At 40.2% G+C, this 25165-nt stretch overlaps 2 protein-coding genes across 3 annotated transcripts in view; one reads left to right on the top strand and one right to left on the bottom strand.

Moving 5' to 3' along the window:
• Nucleotides 1-9225: 9225 nt before the first annotated feature.
• PIGM (phosphatidylinositol glycan anchor biosynthesis class M) lies at nt 9226-11439 on the bottom strand. Its single transcript, XM_005487563.4, has one exon. The coding sequence runs from the start codon at nt 11422-11424 to the stop codon at nt 9796-9798; it is 1629 nt and encodes a 542-aa protein (XP_005487620.2). The 5' UTR covers nt 11425-11439; the 3' UTR covers nt 9226-9795.
• Nucleotides 10714-25165, top strand: part of RGS7 (regulator of G protein signaling 7) — a 253709-nt gene continuing 239257 nt past the window's right edge. Inside the window, exon 1 of one of the 2 annotated variants that reach the window (XM_074537545.1) lies at nt 10714-10854. The gene's annotated coding sequence lies outside the window, so the exon portion shown is untranslated. The remainder of the gene's footprint in view (nt 10855-25165) is intronic. The other variant, XM_074537547.1, reaches the window with a different exon arrangement.

Here is a 25165-nt window from a genome sequence, read left to right as displayed (position 1 = left end):
CTGGAAACACCAATTTGCCAAAATGTAACCACTGGAGTTTTCTTGATCCAGTTGCAATTGGTCTATATTGAATTGATCTATATTCCTGCTACTGGGAGAAAGGAAGTTCCCCTTCCCACTGAGGCACAGCAAAAACCTCCTGACAAAAGCTCCGGTGTATTTGCACTCTGTGATGCAAACCAGCACACAGTAGAGTGGGGACAGCTGGGGGAACTCACTTCCCTACAGTTCTGACCTAAATTACAAATGATGGCATGCTTTAACAACTTCACTGAGGTCTGCTCTCACCTTGTCATGGAATTTCTGTTCATGGCAGCTTGTTCTGCATCCTTTAATAGGAGACAAACCAAAAATACAGCATTTATCACCTGTTTGGGTGATAACTTATGTTTCTATTAATTCTTTCTCATCTGCTTTATCAACATAAAAGGCATTTTAGTGGCTGTAATGCTTTTGGAAGGTGTTTGGTGAGCAGTGCTAGAGTCTGGGTTCTCCCAGGTCTCAGGATGGTTTGCACATTACACATGTTACTGGCAAATCCCTGGAGATAGAAGGATCACTTGTGAAAAGGGATAGTTCACATTTCTAGTGCATCAAATTGTGACTTGTCAATACTGCACAAAAACCATGTTTAATTTATCACAAGAATCTTATTATATATTTTTGTCTTTGTTTGGGAAATAAGTGCACACATTATTTGTATAAACTACTGAAAAGCTACCGGATTAAAATCACCTGCTCTCCCATGCAACCGACTGATACTGATGATCTAGGTGTGACAGCTTCTAGATACCAACCTCTTTGCCATCTGCTCTCCCAGAAAAGAAAAAATCCCTTGCATTTGCTTTGAAAACAGCTATGCCATATGGCAGCATAGTACCTATTTAAATTCTGATGGCTGAAGTATATCCTTTAGTTTTCATGAGTGTTCTTGAAACTTCTTTGCAGACATCTGTCATTGGAATAACACCTGTAATACTCGTGTAAAAGTGTGTAATATTTTTTTCAATATTCTGAACCTCCTCTTCTCTAACAGATACCTTTTTCTTATTCATTTACCAGACACACATAAGATTATATGTTCTCATGAATATATTTGACCTTTAAGCTGCTAAATACTGTGGAGATTCAGCCACTAAGGCATCATGATTCCTTTGTAAAGTGTTTTGATTTGGCCTGCAGTCAGAGCACTGGAAATAATTCTAGCACCTTAGCTTGATGAGAAATAATTGTGTTAGTTTTAGTAATTGTGTTAGTTTTTGAAAATACACTTTAATTTAGGTCCAAGTAATGCTCAAATTTCAAGCAGCTAAGTCCCCAGCTGACACCTCCTATTTAGACAGAATGCCAGCTACTAATCAACACTAAAGATCAAATTGTAATTTTCCAGACTGCTAAATTAAGATGGTTTTAGCCCTGATGAATTGTAACAAAAATATACTTTTGCATGAACTGTAAATTGCCTGTAATGCATCTGTAAGAAAACTTCTCCTTCTGCATAGGCATAGGCAAAGATGAAAGTTTGTGAGTGTGAAGCAAGGAGAAAAAAGTGCAGCAAATCTCAGTGTTAACTACTGGCTTTAAAGAAGGCATTTCCAAACATCTTGTGGCAACACTTTACCTCTGATGTCTCTTGCTGGGCTTCTAACCTCAGTGTGAAAAACAGGTCGAGGTGGCTCTCAGAAGTGCAGAACAACCTCTGCTCGTGTTGTTATGAAAGAGCCAAGTGTGGCACGCAGGCTCTGCCAAGAGGTAGCCTGCCTGCAGGCAAATGACAGGAAATGTGCTAGTGTGAGAATAATTAAACAAACAAATCTGGTTTAGACAAAAGCAGAAACTTTCCCAACAGTAATCTATTCCAGATTGCAAGGAAGCATTCAACAGCTTTCTTTGAATTCTCAGGGAATCACTGTAAAATCATAACCAACAAATGACAGAGAAATAGAGGGCAATCTTTTGCACTGGGTTAAAATTAGCCACCAGGTTCAAAGCCCTCAGGACCACATCTACATGGAGTGGTCAGATGTAAGACACAGGACTTAGATGGGAGTTGTGTCACAGTAAAGAATTGCCCTGGTGGCTGTGGTCGCACAGGTAATATACAAGCAGTTTGAGCTATACCACATACAGTGAAGGTTCTTTTAAGTGTTCCATTCAAAACACTGGGAACATGAGCAAATTCCTTTTGTCCAAAATCACATTTCTATAGCGTGCTTGGCTGCTCTCACAGGGGATGTGATGGGGAGCAGGAGGCTAAAATGTGGCTGCTGCTGTCCCTTTGAGCCAGCAGATGCCACGCTGAGGTCAGACAGCGGGAAGGAGTGCAACAAGGCACACGCACACTACCTGGAGGAAATGTCTCTGGGGAGCCTGGACCTACCAAAGGCAGCTGCCACAAGCCCAGGTGTGACCAGACCTCCAGTCTCTCCAGCACAACAGCTGTTTTCAGCCTGGCCTGAATTCCTGAGATAAAACAATTTCTCAGCATGGATCAATCCAAGCCAGGCATCATTGGCTGTGCTTGGAATGCTGTTTTTTCCTCTTTATTTAAATCATGTTTTAGATGGCAAATTTGCCAAACTCTTTAACTGTATGCCTTGTCAACTGCAGTAATCTGTAGAAAGGATTTACTTTCTGACAAAAAATTCACTTATTTTCTTCAGCCAAAACTACAGGGTAAGCCATTCATCCTAGACAGTGGTGCACACCATTCCAGAGCTAAAGCCAAACTATTGTTAAAACAGAAGACAATTTCAGCTAAGGGTTGGATTTTAATTTTATTTTGCAATTACACAAGTGATCATTAGTACAGGTAGCTGGAGCTGTGCCAGTTTATCTGTTTCTCCCTCACACTCCCCAACTTTCTTTTCTCCTCATTGAAAACATGTGAAGTCCCATAAAAGCTGTTGTTTCCTTTAGGGAGAGAAGGCAGCCAAGCTCCAGGGGTTTGGTGTGCTTGAATTAACCTGGTCTAATAAGCTGTCTCAATCTACCTGTTTTTAAATTACCTGGCCAGCTAAAAACACCTCTTTTCAATCAAACAGATCTGTTTTGTCAGCTTTGATTTCCCCTTTCTCCCCTTCTCACCTATCAATCTGTTACTAACTGCTAGCTGTCATCTGTGAAATACCAGAGAAACAAGGTGCAGTTTTGATTTACTGGCACACTCTGGACGAAAAGAGCAAGCAGAGACCCAGGTCCAGAACTGAGGGTCTGTCTGACACATCTTGGTGTGTGTGATAAAAGGTCTAGCCAGGAAATGGAGCACATTTGGTGATGGGAGTGCTCTGCTGGGAACACTTGTGTGGCTAAGAATCTATGAACAACCATCATGGGTCAGACCAGTATCCTTCTCCAAATGTGGCCAGCAACAGAGGAAAACCAGACAGTGGTGAGATTTGCCTAGAAATATTTCCCTAGTTCACCATGATTTGCAGCTTGTTGAATTCCCAAGGCCAGAGCATATAGTTTTAGTATTTAATAGCCCCTGACATATTTTTCTACATATTTGCATCAGTTGTTCCACAACCATGGAACTTAGCACACTGTGTTCTGTGTCTCCAACATTAGGAGAAGATTTATTCCCCATTTTCTTTAGTAAATCATCTGCAAAGGCCAAATTGTCTTTTGGGGAGAGCTAAGAACTTCACCCCTTCCCTCTAGAGGGAGTTCAATCCACACAAACCTACCCCTCCACTCTCAGGACTGACATGTCCCTGCAAACCACAAGGGGCCTCTTCCTATATCCTTAGCAGATGTTTACCCAGTCAAGGTGGGCACAAAGTCCCTGAATTTGCTGCTGCAGTATTACAGATGAGGATTTACATGGTTATACAGCATATACATTTCTCTTTAAGATATGCATAGATTTATGAGGAGATATATACAGTGATATACTGTAGATCAAGGCAATATCTGAGTATCCTAAGACTGCAGAGAAATCACTTCTGGGCACGCCATGGGGAAATCTGCATTTGTGCATTCCCACCATTGATATGGCCTCCAGCTCTCAGCAAGCCCTTGTTCAGGAAGCCTACAAGGCTGATGCAAATGTAGAGCCCCCTGTAACTGCTTCTGGCACAGCACATCTGGTCCAGATTTCAATTTGGTAGTCTGTGCTTCTTTTAACAAAAGCGTTGGAGAAAGATCCAGGTAAAGAAATCGTTGCACCTGTATATGAATGCAGAATTGTAATTTGCCTTCATAGTGCTGCACAACTAGTAACTTTTTACTTGGATAACAGCATAATATATTTTTTCATGGATATACAGAAACAGTTCCTGAGCCATTATCTGAGGTAGCTATTTGTACCAGCTGCAGAGTTGTCTGCTGTTTCATTTTCCCAATACATTTTCAGTATAAATTTCCAATGCAATCTAACCAGACAAGTAATAACCAAATCTTATTTAATTATGGTATCAGCTCACTATAATTTTTCTAAATTATTTTCCTAATTGTCTAGCTTTCTACGATGAATTCTATTATCTGCTTCCAGATTTTCATTTAGCTTCAACAGTAATTCACCCTCTCCTAAAAATGCAATGCTGGAATGCACATGAGAGCCTAATATACCCCACAAAAAAGTTTAAATATATGCAAAACAGAAGAATATTTTGCAATCAAAATGTCTTTAGTTAAGTGTTTACAGTTTACTGCCAGTCAGACTCATAATTGTTTCAAACAAGACTGCAATCACTTACGGCAGCGTGCTACAGAAATAGATTAGGAGATATCGTGGCTCAAATAAGGTGTCAATTAAATGTGTCAAGCCACCACAACTGGCAAAGGCAAACAGTTCAGCAAGCTGCAATCACTTCTTAGTGATAAATTAGTGGCAGAGGCAAGACAACAGTCAAGGTCTCTGAGGCCTCACTTTTTGCCCTCATTTCTTGTCCACTTTGCTCTATGCTGCATATGTAAATTTTGGCCCTGATCATGCAGCATTTCTTTCCAGTGAACAAACAACATGTTAACTTTGAACATCAAACTTTCTTACACTTAATCTGCCAGTTTATTAGAGCATGAAGGAAAATTGGTCATGACTTCAGTTTCTGTACTGCTGGAATTAACAAGCTGGCTGATGCCAGCACTAAACTTGGAAGTGTAATGGTAATTAAAATCTATTTTCAAATACATCTGACAGTTTTAAGGTGAAGTACTTGTTATTCATGTGAATTTCCACACTATGTGTAAAAAAAGGTGCTACTTTCTTCACAAAGGTGTCAACTGTGGGAACAACATAATTAGTTATTAATTAATTATTAATTCTCTCTGATACAGCATTTGTTCCTATTTAGTGAGTATATAGCAATATGTGTTCTACACAGTCTCTGAGTAAGGAAAGATTGAAACTAGAATTTACAAGGATTGCTATTTTAGTTACCTTGTTTTGCACACACACACACCCACCCCTACATATATCTGAGAAAGATATGACCACATAGTGCTAATATTGAAGCTGACATAAATTATCGGTAGCTTTATCATCATTTGACAAAAGTCCATGTAGCCAAACCAGTCAATTTTCTCTCAGGTGCATTTTGGTAAAATACTTCATATTAGCAAAGTACTCCAACACCTAGCTCAAATGAGACTTTGTTCTTCCAAAAGGTAATCTTAATTATTCAATATATTCACACTATGTGGGGTGGAAGATAAAGGGAGGATAATCCTACTTTGTTTTCCACTTTGTCTTCTAAGCCTGCTTCCTGGCTAATTCAATCTATCGGATCAGCAGGAGAGACATGGGATAGAAAAAAAATGTTGACTGTCAGATCACCAGGGGATTTGAATTAATGTTCTTTTGCAGAGAGTGGAGGCATATGGGCCACAGAGTGCAGTTCTCCTTGGAAAATTACTGTCAAAACAGTACCATCTCAATTAACATAGCTGCTGACTTGTGAAGCAGGAATCAGATTTTTCTTGAGTTAACCTTCAAAAAGCAGTTTCAGAGTAACTGCTTACTAATAACCTCTTGCTACACCAACAATATTGCCTCATAATAACTTATGCAAGTCACACCTGTACAACTCCACAAGTGCTACTGTAGCATATAACATTCTATAGACCCTCTAACGATAATGTGAAGGAAGGAAAGTCATACTCATCCCTGACAATTGCTATCAAGATCCCATTTTCCTCCTGTAAAATGGGAAAGCACTTTTGATCGAATACCCTTCATATAAATAATGGGAATTTCACAGTATGAGCTTACTGCTCAATTTGCTTGCATTTCAGCTGATTTCCAAGGCTGAAGTTGTTTTTGTAGCTAATCAGATACAGACATTTCTTTTCGACATTTCTCCCACAGATGTTCTAGCTGGCTTCCCCACCAATTTCCATGAAAAATATGGAAGATCTCTTATGTGTAATTTCTTTATGTGCAAGCTATGAAATGTTTTATCTGAAGAGATCATTAGCATCTGAAAGTTAAGCTCTAAGGATAATGAGAGGCTGCAGCTAAAGCTTTATCTACACATGAAGTAAGGCTGCAGCCCAGTAAACAACCTATTCTGCAGAAGCCCCAACCCCTCTCAGTATGTACCAAAAAGGGGTGATGAGGAATTCTCTCAAAGTACTATCAACTTACACCACTAAAAAATTACAAATAAAAAGAGACATTCCAGCTATTAAAAATGCGTGCAACAGTTGCATGAATTTATTGGATCAATTTACTAATGTCTTAAAAGAAATGTAATTAAAATAAACCTCAAAACAATGGTACTTCCATCAAGAGAAAATTTTATCTTTCTGATACTTTCACTAGCATGAAATGTAGGTCTCTGACCTCATTCATCATGCATAAAGACTGGAACAAGTCTCCTACACAAATGTGAGTAGTGCAGATTTTTATAATAACGAACACCAGGATACCAATGGAATGTGCACCTTCAAGTACAGAGTTAGTTGGTTCTTTATTGTGCCTATTACACCTCAAGATCCCTGCAGCATATGATTTTATTTTCCATATGCATCAAAATTTATGTAATTCATTTTTAGAGACACTAGAGATTCTGAGTGTTAAATTTAAGAAATATGTAAGGAACCTGTTTTACAGAAGGTAGCTCTGGAAAATATTATGCAAAGATGTATTGACTGTGACTTTTTGTTTCTGTAGTGCAGGTAAATGTTTGGGCTTGTAAATATTGTGCACATAAATACGCTCTTAAGCAAGAAAATTGCTTGAGTTTGGTTTCAGTCTGAGTAAAGGGTTTGTCCTAAATTCAGGGTAATCCTATGATATCACTAGGACAGGCATTCTGCAGCTATCTTTGGCAAATATATGAGGAATATCTGATATATTTTGAGGTTCCCTGTGTTAGCTATGTATTTTTGCAGCCCTTTTGAAGTAGATTACTCATTCTTCTCAGATAAAAAAAGCAAACCATTTGCTCATAATTTACTCTCTTTTAACATTTACTTTCTCTATACAATATTACAAAAAATACTGGAGTTTCCCCTTGCTGCTAAGTGTAAAAGCTTCATGGTTTCTGATGAGCTCAGTTTAGCGCACCTAATTGCTTTCTTTACTATGACAGGAGTCAATACAAAGCAAGTAACACACACACACAAAAGTTACTTAATAAGGACCAAGTACATTGTATCATATATGGTAATTCAGCACTCCCACACTTAAACTGAATGAAATAACTTAAATGATAACTTGAATGATATATGATAATGATAAATAACTTGAATGATCTCACATTGAGTGTCCGAGTCTTCCCTCACCCGACACGTCTGCCCCAAAAAACCAAGACAGCCAAAAGAATATCCATTGCCTTATCCAATTTCTGGATTTTCAAAGAGGCTGTCAGGACTTTCACAGCTTGAAGGCAAGTGAGAAGGCAGATGGCAGAGAAAAGCTTTCCAGTGAGGGAGCAGAAACACTCCCCAATACTCTGACCATGGAAATCACAGGGAAATTGTCCTTCTAACACATCAGAAAGTCTAAATTGGGCCAGAGTGGTACAAGGACATGATCACACCTCCTGATAACATGTCCTTTGGCTCTGGGCTGTGGGAACTCAGGGCTTTCCTCTCTTCCATGTAACCACCTCAGTTACATGAAACTCAGTGAGGCTGAGAAGCAATGGGCAAAATTCACAGATTAAAATACTGTTATTCTATGCTGCAAGACAGCACTACAACCAGGAAAAGAAATCCTGCACATGAAGTAGCTGGAAGTAAGTGCTGTGCTGAGGAAGAGGGCTGCCTCAGGAGACCACCAGGGATCAGAAGCAGCATGGCAAATCCACTTGGCCACACCCTTTCCCAGCGACATCACCAGGAATTCCACCAAGTGGTTGAAGCTATTTTGCCTTGAAGCCCATTCTATTTTACACAATAGGGTTTTCACTTTTGTGTTGGATGTAACTAAAAGGTGAGGCAAATATGAAAATCCTTCTATTTGGCATTTGCCTATTTAAAGTACATTTTACTAAAATACATTGTCAGTTTCTGCCTCTGTCAAAAGCTGTGTACATCAGACCTCTTGTGGGATGTTCTAGAGAGTATTGATTCCAAAATGGCTCTGCTCTCCTCTCATAATCACCTGGCACTCAATTCCAAATTTTCCTGTGTCTCCTATGGGAATAAATGTGTTTTGACAAGTTGTAGAGCTTCCTATTTCAAAACTTCCCTTTTCTTCTGGGAAATGCTCCATTTCCTCAACTCCTTTCATTTTTTCATTTCTTTTTAATAGCAGAGAAACGGAACCACTGAGAATCAACATTTCCAATTACTGTTTTGGCATAAACTCTAGTGCTTTTGGGACACAGGTGCCATTCCAAGTGTACTTTGACTCTACATTTGCTATTGTTAACACCCACAATAACCTTATATTAACTGAAATGTAATGCAGTGGCCTCTTTTCTGGAGCCTGGCAGGAAGAAACAAATATATAAGCTTTACACATCTCTGTGATCCAAGACAGGTATATGGGAAAAACTTCCTCCATAGCAAGGGGAATAAATCCATTAAAAAAATTCAAACAGAACAGAATATGCAAAAATAAGTGAAAGAGTGGAATATCTGAATTCTGAAATAAATTAGAAACCTCAAAGAGTTAATGACATAATGAGCAGGTGGAGGCCCATAACAGTGCATAGCTAAGATGTTACTGTGGAAACAAAAGAAAAAATGAACCCCACTGTAAATGTTAAGCGATTGCCTTGCCAAACACCCCACTGACCTACTGGAATGTAAAAAACTGTCAAACTCCAATTTTATAACCAAATTCCACCTTTATTATCTCCCTTTAGATAGATATCTCCTTTATTAGATAAAGGCCAAGGTCCTCATCAGACACTGAGAATGAGGAAAAAGATGCCAGGCCTAGTCCACAAGGGAGGATGAGCAGGAACTGAGAGTGGCCCCAGCACAGGAGTCAAAGGGGAGGGCACAGCCCCACTGTCTCTGGAAGCAGCAGGTGAAGACAGTCAGTGCAGATGGGCAGAGCCCATTCACCAGAGCCCCAAACATGTTTCAGTGATGAACTGGTCCAGGGTATTTCCAGGGATTCCAATCAGGAGCAGGAGGACAGAGATGGAGAGAAGGCTGCAGTGCAGTTTCAAGACCCACACAGGAGACAGGTATCCCTGCTGACACTGCTCAGGGCAGGACTGGGCTGCTCAGGGTAACTGAGGCCCATCAGTGCTCTCACGGCTTGAAACAGTAACATTGACACACAATGTGCTTTAGTACAACTTAACTGCAGTTGTTTAGTTGAAGTGCTGGTGATATGCGATGCCTTACCAAGGAGAGTAGGGCTGTTTATGGATTTTGGACAGTTTATTACTGTTGCTTCAGTTTTTTTGCAACTTGTGTTTCTTTCTGATAATGTGCAATAATCTGAACAATTATGAGGCTGTTAATTAAAAGGAAAAGCAAGCCTGCCATCCATATAAATAAGTAAGTGTTATATCCTTTGAACTCCAGAAAGAAGGCAGGAGTAAGCCACAGGCCTTGTCCCATGAACCACAGACAGAGAAGCAGCACGGCCCTATGCCAGGACATCTTAATACTAGGCATTACAAGGGGCAAAAGGCAGAGATACCAGACAAAGTACTGGGATGTGCATACTTTGTTAAAAGTCACAAAAATAGCGGTGTGTAGGAAACAACTGAAGGCAAGGTCTCTGTAGAACGCTATGGAAACAACCAGGAGCAAAAGCAGCTGGGGCAGGAAAGCTGCGAGCCCAAGGGCAAAACTCCACTTGCTCTCTGCTGTCAAGTACAACATGTAGAAATACGGAGAGAAGTTATGACGGATATCCCTCCTAGTCAGGTGATAGAGGTAGGCGTGCTCCAAAAACTCCCAGCCATACAGGTGATAAAATGCCACAGTCAAGGCAGCCAGCACTGATCCGGCAACTGTTCCAAAGAGCAGCACGTCGCGGTTCAGCATCGTTACCAAGAGGTGCCAGAGGCGGGCCATGACCATGCCCTTGGCCGCCCTGTCCCGCAGCGCCCCGCGGCCCGGCACGGCGCTCAGGCGGAGCGCTATGGGCAGCGCGTAGCTCACGGGATAGATTTTCATGTGCACGGCCAGCCCGTAGCACACGGCGGCCTTGCCCACGCTGCCCGCCTCCACCCAGTAGAGCGTGGCGAGCACCAGCAGCGCCACCAGCGCCTCCGCGTTGCCCCGGCTGGACACGGCCATGGGCAGCGGGTTCAGGAGCCAGGCGGCGGCGCAGCACCCACAGGCGCGGCCGGCGGGGGTCCCCCGGCGCCGCAGGGCCCGGTAAGCGACGACGGCAGCCGCCAGGTCCCCGGCCACGAAGAGCAGTTTCCCGAAGGCCTCGGTGAGGAGCACGTTGGGCGTCAGCAGCCAGGCCAGGAGCGGCGTGTAGCGGTAGGTGGCCCGCCGGTAGGGCGAGCGCCCCTCGGTCACCAGCCGCGCCGCGTCCGTGAACACCCGGTAGTCGACGTCGGTGTAGCGCACCCGCATGGTGCGGTCCTGGTGCAGCCCGTACAGCACCAGCGCCAGCCTCGCCAGCAGCCCCGCGAGCAGGGCCGCGCCCACCCCCGCCATCCGATCCGCGCGGGGCGGGGGGAATGCGGGAGCCGGGAATGCGGGAGCGGGGACACGCGGGGCTCGGCCGGTCCCGGCGGACGGGGCGCGGGCGGCCGCGCTCGGTGCCGCTTCCGCCGGTGTGCGAGGAGGAGGCGGCCCCGCGCCTGCGCGCTGCCCACCGGGCCCGGGCGGGGTGGGCCCGCACTCCCTCCGGCCCGTCGGGGAGAGGGACTGGGATAGGGCATGGGGCGCCGCTGGGCTGGGGCGCTGCGGGGAGGGACCCGCGGGGGGCGCTGGGCAGCGTGCCTGTACTGCGGGCTGGGAGCCTGGCGGGACATCGGCACCGGGGTCCGGGAAGAGCTGCGGGGCACCGCCACCGGCGCTGCCCCCGGCACCGCCACTGCCCATTGCCTCTCAGCCTGCCCTGAGCTGTCGGCTGCACGGGCAGAGAGGCGGCAGATGCAGCAGTAGTTAAGTAAGAGGGGAAGACAGCATCTGTTATTTACCTTCCGCAAGTGGCCGTGTTTTGCCTAGACGTACGAGCGCTCTCCGGAGCGCTTAGGTGAGCTTCCTGCCGCAGTAGATTTCTCATTTAATTATATCTTAAACAGTGTCGTGAAAATTGGAGCTTAGAGAGAGTCACTCACGACAAAGGAATTAATTCAGCTCTGTTTTGAGGGCCTATTATGTATGTTTTTCAGATAGTTTTCCTGTCTGGTTATTTGCCATCTCACATTTGAATTGGGGCTGATTGAAAAACAGGCATTTATTACTTATTGCTATTGCGGGTTTCATATTAGAATTTATAAGGGATTTTCTTAGACATGCTTTATTAATAAAAATATGAATTTGCTTGTTTAGTAGTTAATTGCAACCTCACTGTTTTTGCTGAGTGGTTTCATTTGGGAATATTTTGGGAGCTGTAGCGTTGATGGCTCACGTCACTTACAGGAAATAATCTGCTTTTTCTCAGTTCTGGGGACACCCATCAAAGAACTGGGAACAGATCTTTTGCATTTGGCAGAGGCATCTTGGAGGGTGGCCTAACTGGTAGGATATTCAGGGAACAAAAGATATTTTTGTTTGTGTGCACACAGTTACTGATTTTTATCTGTTAAGGCTGATCTTCTGTATATAACAGTACAATGGAATATAGTCTGAAATATCTGATGGGAGAAGCATAGTAACTAATCTGGAGAGTCAGTTTTTCCTCTGTCAGATACCTGCATTTTTTACTAAACTGGACATCTTCAATAGGAAATCTCGAGGGAATTGTCCATTAACTCACCATATGATGTCATGAAGTCCTAAAACTCATTGTTAGGATGTTTTTGGGACAGGGAATGAAATGAAGGTGGTTGTTGATCCTTGGTAAATAATCGCTTGTTCACTATTGCTGTTCTACTTTAGAATGGGAAAGATTGGTAACATTTTCTTTTTTTTCCTCTTTTATGTATCTTGTACTAATGGTTGGGGTACTTTTAAAGATGCTTCCATCCCCATAACCATTGTTGGGCCCAAGTTTTTATCTGGAAAAGCTAGGAGATCGATACTGAATAAAATCACTGGGACTGAAATAACTTGGAAGTAGATATGTGTAGATACTACTAATTTTTTGGTTTGGAAAAGTTTGCAAAGAACTGTTCTTGCCATCTGCCAATGTTTTCCCAGGATTGTTTGCTGTTTTGATGCCTTCGTGAATGGAATGTGTTTTATTATTTCTGACCCTTGGAGGAAGCTGTTCATGGTCAGATCAGAACACGTTGTAGTTTATTTGCTTAAGTGTCCAGGTTTAATGACATTGGTGGAATGAGTTTTATAAATAAACTTACGAGTATGCTGGTGTCTCATGGTTTTCTTGTCTGTTTCTGACAGTCTGTTTTCAGACAAATCTTTTATCTGACATTAACCGAAGTTGTTAAGCTGTCGGTAGTGACTGTTTATCAGGATTCTAAAGAGGAACAAAGTAGGTAATTTAATTCTAAAGGGTCATGATGTAAATAAAACAGAAAATCTGCCTTAGCTACTCTGACTGTATGACATTGCCTGAGCTGGAAAAAGAATTGATTTTCCTTATCAATAATTTAACATCTTCAAAATGTGCTTGAAGCTCTTCGGAGAATTAAGATTTGGCTCAAAAATGCATTTGGCTTCAGATTTGATACCAGCTTGCTTAACCTGATTTGTCATGTACTGTAGACTTTAATACAGGAAGGAGGGCAGTCTTATTAAAGTTATAAATCTGTTGTTCCTGTAAAAAGCTGCTTTTATTTATATCAGTCACCATGAGCCACTTTTAGAAAATGCTGGGAGATAAAAGCTCATAGAACTACTGGGACTGAGGCTGATTGATTCCAGTGCACACAAAGGTACAAACAGCATGAAGAAAAGTGTGGAGTTACCATTACATAAATAGGATTACATATGTATGTGTATATTCACATGGGCATAAAGGTTTTATTTCACTACCTGCCAGGCATTTTGTTTACATGGTCTCAAAGATGGACCATCTTATAAACTGAGGTCACTTCCAAATTTGCTTCTATTGCCTACTTGTGTTGGAGCATTATAAACCTGAACTCAAATATTAACTTCTCGCTTCACCCTCTGTAATAGAGACTGCTTGAGCAGCACCAGGACATACATTCCATGAACTATCTCCTGGGAGCTGCCACTAAAGATTTACATGGCAGTGGTAGCATTAAAAGGACAATGAACTTGGCCCTGGTTGTGCAAGCATTCTGAAACCTAATGGAAGTTGTAACCATCTAAAAACCAAGGTACAACTGGAGGGTGGTAGCTGGAGTGAAGTAGACAGTGCTATTCTGGTTCCTGCTCAGCCAGGGGCAATCCACACATTTGGCCAGGTTCTTGCCTTTCAGGGGTTTACTCTCCACACTAAGGTGGAAAGTTATGTTTTGAGAAAAGTTAAGCTGAGGCTATGGCCATCAGCAAAGATGAACATATGGTCTAAAGGGTAGACAAGGGCTAAATATTGGAGGGACTAACAGATTAAATCAGAGAACTTTGAGGAGAATAAAGAGGCTAGTGTGTTGAAGTAGCATAAGGGAGATGTTGTAACTGGTAGCAGTGCAAGGAAAAAAAGAACACATGCTGAGTTGTGATGGTGAGAACCTTACTTAAGATCCAGGTGGCCTGAGGGGCTGGACAGGCTGGAATATCTGAAAAATTATGGAAGAAAGAGCAGCAAAAGGCTTTTTAGGAGGAAGGCAGTTGAAGGATGCTTCCATATGCTGTATTTTAGGTCATTCTACAGATATCTCAGGGTGAGACCTTTCTCATGCAAGTCTCCTTTCAAAATCTAATGGCTAGCTATGCTTTTAGACTTTGTTGTTATGTGATAAAATTTGATCATAAGGACTGTATGTTTTTCTATGAATTGTCATACCGTATGTATGCAGTGACTTAAGTCTATATGTATAAAAGGTGGTAGGAAAGTTGAGTATTTAAGGAAGTAAGGAAGATACTGGGCAATAGCTGATGTTAGGTCTTCAGACTTCTGAAAGCGGAGACTGCTGAGCTGTAATGTATTAGAGTTCCCTTTTAACTCTCTTGGGTTTTGGACTCAGAATGTTTCCTTGCATGAGAAGTACTCCTGCCTAATATATTTGTAAACTGACAGTAAGTTTTTGATAATATGATAAGTACAATCTGTTTCTTGTAGCGCATGAAATTCTGTAGAAAAAGTGACTAACACTTTTCGTAGATATTTTGAGTTTGATAAAATTAATTGGCTTTGCAAATAGGATTGATGCCTTTCAAGTATTTGCAGTGTGTTGATTATTAGATATTAGCAAAAGAGAAATATAATTAAGATTATGTAAGGAAGTGTTTGTTTCTGCTTTAATATTGGAATGAGTAATACAGGAGGGTTTGCAAAAATTAACTGAAAAACACATAGAACTCTTCACAGAAGAAAATCACCATTATATATAAAAAACTACCACTCTCCTTTAAGCTTTTGCTGTTAATGTGTTTTCTTAAACTGCCTGATAAATCTATACCCTCATTCACACATTGTGCTATAAATGTGGCTACTTGGAGAATGTGATTGGAGTTGTAAAGGAATTATTTTTTTTCACCACATTGTGATTTTGCACAGTATGCTTTCAAGTGGTGTTGGCAGAGTTCTGCTTGCAGTGGTTATGCTGATTTTATGTCAGTGTATTAGGTACAATTCCAGCCCTTCAGGCAAAAATAAATACTGGATAAAAATTAATCTGTGGGGTAACCTCTTAAATTTGCCATTGGAAGGAAAAGAAAATATTATATTTGAGAATACACATGTGGTGGCAAGAAGTCCACGGATGTATGATGCTGGCCTAGGGGGCAATTGCAAAGATATGGCCTGTTTTGCTTTAAGGCCATGGAGAATCTGAGGTGTGATATGGTAAACAGGAGTTGCCTGCATCTAGGATGGACGGTGCCTGGCCCTTACTGCCTGACTTGCAATACCAAAACAAAGCACTTTCCCCCTTTGTGCACTGCTTCTGTAGCTTCAGCTAACGCCACAGGCTGCCCGGTGGATTAGCACTCCAAAAGTGGGAGCATCCAGCCGAGGATTCTGTTGAATTTCCTTTGCTTTAAAATTATTTTTCTATTCACTTCTGCTAATAAAAGGATGCAGAGAGAGAATTGATGAACCCAGGCAAAAGAGAAATGAGCCAAATTATGAATTTAGTGGGCTGAGGATTCCTAGCACCAGACTACTGGGTTCTGACCATTGTGCAGAATGACAGGTCCAGTGGCACCTCCAGAAAACACCTGTGAAAGGCTAAATCTGATTGTGTTAAGCAGCACTTCTTGCTGGCTTTTAAATGTGTAAGGGAAACATTTTGTGCATTTTTAGTTTATAACTGCCTAAATTTTTTCCAATTCTTTGGAAGGGGAAAAGAGACAAAACTTGAAATGCAACTTTGCTGTTCTCAGGCTGTGTTGTGTTTGCAGTTACTCACTGAGATAAGAACCAGTAACTGTAATTACAGATAAAGTCTCAAACTAAATCTTGCAGAGTTGGCTGATAGGAACAGTAGGTACAATTCTCATCACCTCTGTTTCTTATGCTTTTGTGCATCAAATGGATTTCCAAGGTGCTTTATTTACAATAGATACAAATATGAGTTCCAAGTCTTTAACGCAAATGGAGCAGTTATTTTATTTTATATAGCACTAAAAGGTTTATAAATTTAGGCAATAAAATCAATGATGCATTTTCCTGCTTTTGACCTCACGGTTAAACGTGATTAGTTGATCAGAGAAGTTAATATCTTAATTTCTTTTATACTTCATGACCAAAAAATGGCTTCTGAAGCGCTGCCTATCCTTCTCACAATAAACATCTTACTCTTTCTTCTGACTGTAAGCATGATGACAGTGTTGCATGTACTTGGAATACCAGGTGCAAACACTGAAAATCATAAAGAAAAGGTCTCTTAACTTTCTCAGTTTTTGTTGGCATTTTGTTATGGTCACAAGGAAAAGAAAGGACAGATAGGATAGGGATATAGTTAAAAGTGGGTGTGGGGATCAGTGAGAGCACATGCTTCCCATTGGATGATTTTCACTTTCATTGGGGAGATCTCAGATGCTTGGGCAAGGGATTGTTGTCCTACCACCTGCTTTATTTGTGCTGACAGGATGCCTTAGATGCCTTAGCTGTTCACACAGACAGAAGACTGAAGCAGTGTGCTGTGAGAGATTCAGACCTGCAAGCGGTGTATTGGACAATAAATAAATAAAAATAAAAGTAGATGCCTTTTGGATTGTTATTTCTTTTACTTCTCAATAATATGGTTCAGCCTAACTGTTTATCCAGCAGTGACTGTGCAGCAGTTTAGAAGCAGCTGTTACAAAAGGCAGAGCTCAGCTGCTGGGGCTGACTGTGCTGGAAGGGCTCCAGAGATGCTGTTTTTGAGGAGCTACAGCATGTGTGTGTGGATAGACACCCTGGGACTCCTCCTGTGGGAGTGGTGGAAGAGAAGAGGGAATAGTTTGCTGTTTAGTTTCCTATTCTTGACTGGGGATACCTAGAGGTAGGAAAAACCCACATACCCTAGTGGAATGAAGGAACTTCCTGTAGGAGAGAGGAGCAGCTGTTGGGGAGTTCTAGTCTGTAGAGACATGAGTAGTCCTCTGGTCTACACAAAGCTGATTTTGCCTTTTGCTTCCAAGTGTGTTTAAGATCTATCTACCTAAATAGATATCTGAATTAAAAAAAAAAAAAGCCAAAGAAAAACAACAACCAAAACCAAAAATCATGTTAGCTTTTCTCACAAGAGTGCTCTGAGTAATGGTTGGTACTGCTAGCAGGTATACAGTGTGAATGGAAAAATGAGAATGAAGATTATTTGGGTTTCTTCATACTTCAAAAGTTTTGAAACCCCTAGTTCTTTGTTATATTAAGCTTCAAATACTCCCTCTGGAAAGGGAAGGAAACATTCTTTTAGCTGGCTTTGGTGCTTTTGGCCTTAACCAATAAAGGGCTTCCCTGTCTTCTCTCATGAATAATTTACAACTGGTTAAATAACTGTTTAAAATCTTTTGAACTCTTACTATTATTAAACTTTTCCCCTTCACTATTTTCTTGAGGATGGCATGGTCTTAATATTTTTTGGGAAAGAATCCTCAATTTTTCTGAAACCTTTTAAATGCATTTATGGGGATATGTCCTTTTAATGCCATTGCCTTTCTCTTTTTGCCAGCTTATCAGAAACAAAATCTTGATAAGTGTCCTTGAGTAATAATTCTACCTTATTATTCCTTTTGCAGTATCCTATTGTATTCTGCATAGTGGTTAAAATGCCATTGTACTTTGCACTACAGAATGATAATGTACATAAGAATGCACAAAAGAATGTGCACATAAGATTGATAAGCTAAAGAAAGATGTCCTAGAGACTCAGGTCCACAGGATGTATCCTTCACTAGCTAGGTGGAAATTCACCTTTTTTCTTCCCAGTACCTAGGGTTTTTTATCTCCTAAATATTTAGCTGCTCTTCATTCAATCTCTGGCAGTTAATTGGCCAGATCAGTTGCTTATGCACTGTCTGAGCTCTGCCTCTTGCTGCGTTAATGATGTCAGGTGCTGGTGCTTCTGCAGAGTATAATCACCTGGTAGCAAAGTCCATCCTGTCTTTGGTGCTGTCTTTGGCACTCATTCTGTCCCTTCTTCTTTTAGTATTGAATGATGCCGTCCCCTAAGCTTTTGTGTGTCTGTCTCTTATCTCAGACTTCAGAGCTTATTCATTCTCTGCTGATTCAAAGTGACAGCTGTGCCATCAATCTGTTTGTCAGCTTTTCCCCCATTTGGTGTGTCGGAGATGCTCTGCTTCACACCCAGACTCAGGAATGCTGTCTGGCCCTTTGTGCTCTGCAGGTCTGCTGCACCTGGATCACAAGTTGGAGTCAGACTCCATTGCTGTGAGGACTCGTGGTTTCAGTGGCAGAACTCCCATTATAGGAGGGAAAACCCAAGGAAGAGGACTCAGGCAAGCCACATTTGCAGACTTGGGACAATTCATACACAGTGTTCTGTATCTGCAGTGCAACTGGCAACAGACATGTCACTTGTTTCAGTATTGCTTGTCTTTCTTCATTCTGGTTACTGTTGAATTTCAATATTTGTCCTTGCTGACTGCCACATTGCTGAGTTTGATGGGTTGTTGCCAGAATTTGAGTCTGCTGACGTAAACTTTGCATATATTTAAGTAGAGATTCAACCAGTGGTTATCCTGTGTCAGAGTGGATCCTGCTTTGCTTGTATATAGTAGAAGATTAGGAAAGGGTGTGTTTTGAGAGAAAGAAGACAGCTATATCTCATATTTATTTGATGATCTTTTCAAAGAGTTGATTGTGCCAAAAAATACAGTATGAAAATATCCCCTGGATAAGATGTATGTTGGGTTGAATACCGATGCAATGAATAGAAACTGTAGTTTTTCCTTATTTTGATTAGTGTGTATTAGTACAAATTGTAAAACAATTGTTTCTGTAAAAAGAACAGATTAGTCAGAACTTGATACTTACCAAGAAGTCATGCTATTTAAGGGTGATAGAAATTATCAGAGTTCCTTAAACAACCAAGACTAGAATCATGCAAAATTGACATTATGTTGAACTATATGCCATGCTTCTACAGAATGCATAAATTACTTGCAATGACTCTTACTACTTAAGTGCTTTCTGGGGTAACTGTTATTCCTGAAAATTAGATGAAAAGATACATTTTCTACTCCCAGTAAAAATCTTGCTGGAGTAATTTTTAGCTAGGATAATCCAGACACAGTTGAAAAGTGAAATTTCTGCATCAGTGGACCTGGGGGCTTCTTCAGGAGGACTGCTCTGTCTTTTAATTCTTGTTAAAATAATTTGAATTTTTAAAAGATGGAACAGTTCTTTGTACAAAATGACTAGAAAAGTAATTTATTTTGTTTTGTTCTGTATTGTTTTGATTGAGCTGATGTATAAAGACAATTTTCCTTTCTGAGAGCCAAGCTATTTATAGAATTGCATAGGAAAAAATTGAGCAGGTCTTGCCCAAGGGAACATTGCTACACTCCTCCCTTAGTGCCATCAACATCAGAAAGATGCATTTATTCAGTGTCCCTTTTGATTTTCCTCTGAATTTCAGAGTTCAGACTTCAATCAAGTAAGAGTATCTCAAGCAGAAAGAGATACCATACTGAGATTTAAGTTCCCCATATTCTTTGATGTCCTAGTGCAAAACTTGGTGTATATTTTCCATTTGAAATAAATGGACAGATCTACCTCATTCCTTGGAGAATTATTAAAAACTGAAAAATTTCATGATGGGAATTTATCTCTAAGCCTAAGTCTAAAATGGTGCATCTATTTTTCCTTGCACCACACAGATTTGTCATGGTTGTGGCTTTTCATGTGACCATAGGGGCATCACACTTTTTTGTTTGAATGGATTTAAAAAGAACACTAAGAAAGTTTTCACATAAAGTGGTGAAATTTTTAATAGATAATTCTAACCTAGGTTGTTTGTTTTAATTTTTAGGCAAATATTAACACATTCTCTGTCCTGTTTCTCCAACCCTAACAACTTACAAACACTGATGAAACAAATGGTATAAAACATTTTTTTACCACAGTAACTGGCAATTTTATTTTGTGGATCTTTAGGATGTCTTGCCATGACTCTCCAGGTTTAGGGATCTATTTTAAAAATAGAAGAAATTTTCTGCACCTCTATTTGAAGAGGGGAGAAAACAAACCAAGTTTTCGTAGATATTCTTCAAACCAGGAAAAATCTACTTATGTTGTAATCTTTGCCACATTTTCTGTGGATTGAACAAAACCCTGTCATCAAAACTTTGACTTCTGTGGAGATATTTGAATATTCAGATACTGCCATCAGTCTGGGAGTTGTGAAACCAGGCGGTAAACAGGTACCTAGAGTGCTTTCAGCACTCTTCTGCTCTTAGAACACTCATAGCTGACATGGTAGGGATGGTGTAATCACAGAATCATTTGGATTCTGTGATTACACCATCCCTACCGTGCCAACTATGGAAAAAGTTTGGAGAAGACACTGAAGGTCAATCTGACTGTAACGGTACAGGTTCATTTCCTTCCTGCCTTTTGTAGACCTGGGATATCTGTTCTTGCTGTAGATACCAGTATTCTTATGAGAGAGGTGGATAAGAAGTTCATAACAGAAACATATGTGGTTTCTTGAAATAAACAAATAAAAAAGATTAAGCCAAATGTGAGATATTCATTAATAGATTTGCTCGATCTAGCATTCTTGTCCACTTCTGATTTTTTGGATATGAAGAAGTTTACTGGCAGGTTAGGGGTGGCAAGTGATTCCTGGCTTTGATTGCAGCATAATCTTTGTAGAGGTGGCGGCAAATAGGCCTTGGAACAAATAATAAAGCAGAAGTGCACAGTGCATTTGTGTGAGTTATTTACTTTGAGGTAATATTTACTTATACAGTGGAGCATGCTCCTATTGTACGATGAAAGTACAGCCAATAATGATGCTCTGAAGAGTTCCTTGTTTTCTAAAGGTAAATATATTGTTGTACATGGGGGAAGGAGAAAAAAAGATTATTATGTAGGAAACATATGTGCAACAGTTCAAGGCTCTTGGTTATCAGTCTTCCCAAAGAGTTCTGATTGCATTGATTTTTTTTCTTTTTAATCTACTTCAGGTACATCATAATTTATCTTTTATTACATATCAGAGTATGTGGTGATGTTCTGCTGTAATTCTCTGGCAATCCAATGAAAAATTATGACAAGAATTGCTATTTTTTTTCCATATTTTTCTTTGCTTAAATGCAGAGGCATATAAAATTGAAGGTAATCAAATTAAACTTGGCAGACTGTTGCTAGTTTAAATTGTTTCAAAGAAAATGACTAGGGAGGAGATGAAAAAGCCAGTAGACTTAGAAGTCTTTTTTTTTTTTTCCAAGTTCTCATTAAAAGGCTTTGGCATTAACTATTCCATGTGACAGTCAGTTTGATTTGAATGTCACTGAAGGCTGTCTCCACCTTCTGTTCCTCCAGGGTCTCGATGAATCTTTCTGGAGGTGTACTAAACTAAAAATTAATAGCAATAGAAAAGGGAATATGGAAGGGTTAATTCTAAGGCATTACAGGCTTGACTTACTACCTTTCAGAGATTAATTTGTAACAAAGATTTTTATGAAGTATTGAATTTCATGAACTGAAGTCTGTTCCCATATAAACTTAAGCCTTCATTCTTTCAACCTATGTTTAAAAGTTTGAATATGTATAAGTGAAGAAACACAAGACCCAGACTCTGGTTCATCTACAATTCCCCTCAATAATTTTCCTATTATTTTCTTTGAATGAGATAATGCAGTATTTCAAGTTTTTGTTTATGTGTATGGTCTGTAGTGGTATCCAAGTCAAAAGTGCAGAATTGTACTAGTTGACCTTAGGAGGATTTAAGAACTGAGTGAGTTTCTGTACGTTTTTTGCTTTAGGAAGGTGTTAGAAACTCTTATGTAGTATAGAACCTAATGGAAGTAACCTAGGGTTATGTTAGAGTCTTTGCAGTCTGAAAGTTCCATGTCCAGCCTATGCTAGCTCTCTACCTTTCCACTGTGATTAATGGAAAGAAGTAGATACCTCTAGAGAGCTGGAGCAGATGAGTCCACCAAAATGATTTATAGAGAAAAGTAGGCAAGAAAAATACTTTGTTTGTGTCTTTCATATATTCTTACAGTAAACATTAGGTGGGAAAATATGACATAAGGTAATAAGCTAAACTTACTCCTTTATAAATAGTAAAAATAAAGGTTTTAAAGGGGGGAAAATAGATCTTAACAAAATATTAGATTCTGATTCAAATTTTTGCTGACTCAAGAGCCTGCATTTAAAGGTTGTACTTAAGGAGGAAAAAGTGTTGGTTTGTGTAGTAATAAAGTTTATGCTATTCTAATTCAGACTACCAATCCACACATAAAACCCCATGCTTCCAATCAATTTTTTTTCCCTGTGACCAGTTCTCTCTCTATATATAGAAGAGATATAAAGGAACACTAGCGAGTAAATAATTTGTTATTAGTAATGTCTATCTGATACTATTTGATTGCCCATATAAGTAGCTCTAAGACTTTTGTGAGTCTTAAATTTTTGCTTCAGTTATATGTGTTATATAATAAAGCAGCTCTTCCTGTTCAAAGAAGGAAGACAGCATTTAGACTTTGCCTTTTGTTTTGAGGAAGAAAGTATTTCTTCTTCAGATAAATGGTTCTGTTTATTTTCTTAGATTACATTTTTTTCACCTCCTGTCCTCTTCAGTTTGTGAGCTGAGAGCTTGCTGGGAAATGTGAGATACTATCTTTCACCAAAATACCCTAGAAGAGCAGTGGGAATCTGCAACAGGTCAATGACTTCTTAACCCAGGAAGTCCAAGCACATAAAAATCACCCCTTAATCTTCCTTGTTCTTAGACTTGTCATAATTTGTCCATATGCCCGAATTGATTGTGCAGCTGAGAAAGTTACCTTTGTGGCCAGGATTACTCAGCAGTGTAAAGCAGTATCTGTCCTCCTTCAGATTCCTGTACAATCTGTCTCTGCCTACGCACCAGCTCTCACTTCTAGCTTCTTTCCCTGTTCCAGTATCTACTGCCTCGTATTCTCAGTTCATGTCCTTTTGTTAGAACCAGTATGGCTTTCTCCTTGAGTTTTTGAGGTGGCCTTTCCAGGAGGAAAACTCTTCTTTGCTCTTCATCCAAATCTGTTCCTCTCCAATTCTTGTAGAACCGTTGCATGAAATACACAACTGGCTTCTCCCTAAAGGGTAGTGGTTGACAATGTAAGATCTCTAACCTCCAGCTTGGCTGATAACAGTCCAAAGCAGCAAGGACAAGGAAATGCCCAATCACTGCAGCCTTCACTGTCTTCTTGATGTCTTCAGGAAAATTCAGGCTAGGACCAACACCATTTGTGGGAATAAATTTAGCCCAACAGTTTTTGGTAGATTTCTAAGAGATTTCAACACTTTTAAGAGAATGCTAGACAGCTTTAATAGATGACTTGATGATATGACCAGCCTTTTGTATGCTTGCTTATTCATTCCCTTACCATTGTGTGTTTTAGCTTGGCAAGTCAATCTTGTCATCACAATTACATCATGCTGTATAAGTCAGGAGCTTTGCTCACACATCACAATTTATCCAAAACACAACTGAGCCTTGGTTGATGGAAAGTAGAAATTATAGTCTGAAACAAATAATTCTTGCAGCAAGAACAACCAAGAACTATTTTTAGAAGATGTTGAGCATGAACATTTCTAGAAAGCCAAGGACTGCTCAACATGACAGCACTTGTCATAAAATCGGTAGGAGGGATACCTGCTTAAATTTGGAAATGAGAAAGAGTATCTGTATTAAACTGAAAATGTTATTTTAAGGATGTAGCTCTTGCCTTTATGATTTTTTTTTCAGTATTAGATGTGTTGTCATTTTCACAAACTGTTCTAGTTCAGCTTCTTTCTCCCTCTCTCCCCTCCCATCTTTTTTTGAAGGAGTGGGAAGGAGTCACACATCTTTAGTGCATCTTTAACATGATAGTCTGAAAATAATTCTAAGTATAATACTCACAGTAACTGTGATGAATAAAGAAGCTGTTGTCTTAAACCTTGTTACTTTTGCACTGCACCATCACAAATATATCACTCTCAGAAAAATTTGAGAGCACAGTCTTTTTAGAAAGACCTTGCTTACAGCTCCACCAGCCAATTGTTTGACAATCCACATGATGTAATAATATTTCTTCTTGTGCACTACTTAAAATATGGGTGGGTGAAGGAGAAATAATCAGTTTGGGCCTTAAGACTGTCTGTGTTAGGAAACTTAGCAGGGCTAAGGATTGTGTTTCAGCACTACCCTGTGTATTCAGTGAATTTTCTGGTGTGATTTTCACCTGAGGCAATTGCTTTTTTTTTCTCTGACAATGCGTAGTGATGGGTATAATGGACTAGCAACCATTTGCAATGAGGAAGAACCCTCCCTTGTTTTGAGGGAGTACAGATTAGCCAAATGGATGCAGACTGTTGTGCCACACTTTCCAAAAGTAAGGGAATGGAGAGTAGCTTCTTCCATTTCCCATAGAAATGCAGTTCTCTGGCCCAGTAAGACAAGGACTTGGTGATTGGACTGAGGTCTTAAAGGATGCAATTATGAAAAGAACTGGAGTTATTTTCAGTAATTGAAATAGTAGAAGAAAGAGAAGTATCTTGGAGGAGATGGACTGTTAGCTTGAGTCTCTCCCAGTATGCAAATGTTGAAGGTAACAAATGTAGTTAGAGTTCTCCGAGAATAACAATGTCTGTATTTTTAAAAGGAAATTTGAAATGTTAATTTTATTTTATAAATAAAAGTTAATCCATCTGCAAATAGAGAATGGAGTGTTGCCTGTGCATTTTGAACCCAGAAACCTGAGCACATTCAGGAAATTTTGCCTGAAGTTGCTGAAACAACTTGAAAAGCAGCTGTATGTATAAAATCACCTTCACTTACCATTGATATTCAAGTACTGATCATTGTTCAGTAGTAACAGAAAATAACTGATTCCATACCCTTCTAGTTTCCCCCACGAAGCTGACTAGTTATCTGCACTT

Source organism: Zonotrichia albicollis, chromosome 3 (assembly GCF_047830755.1).
Source record: "Zonotrichia albicollis isolate bZonAlb1 chromosome 3, bZonAlb1.hap1, whole genome shotgun sequence".
Taxonomy (NCBI): domain Eukaryota; kingdom Metazoa; phylum Chordata; class Aves; order Passeriformes; family Passerellidae; genus Zonotrichia; species Zonotrichia albicollis.
This window is presented reverse-complemented; position numbering and strand designations above follow the sequence as displayed.

Bases quoted from the DNA above. Each gene is read 5' to 3' on its own strand.
- PIGM (XM_005487563.4), bottom strand. From the start codon at position 11,424: ATGGGCAGTGGCGGTGCCGGGGGCAGCGCCGGTGGCGGTGCCCCGCAG.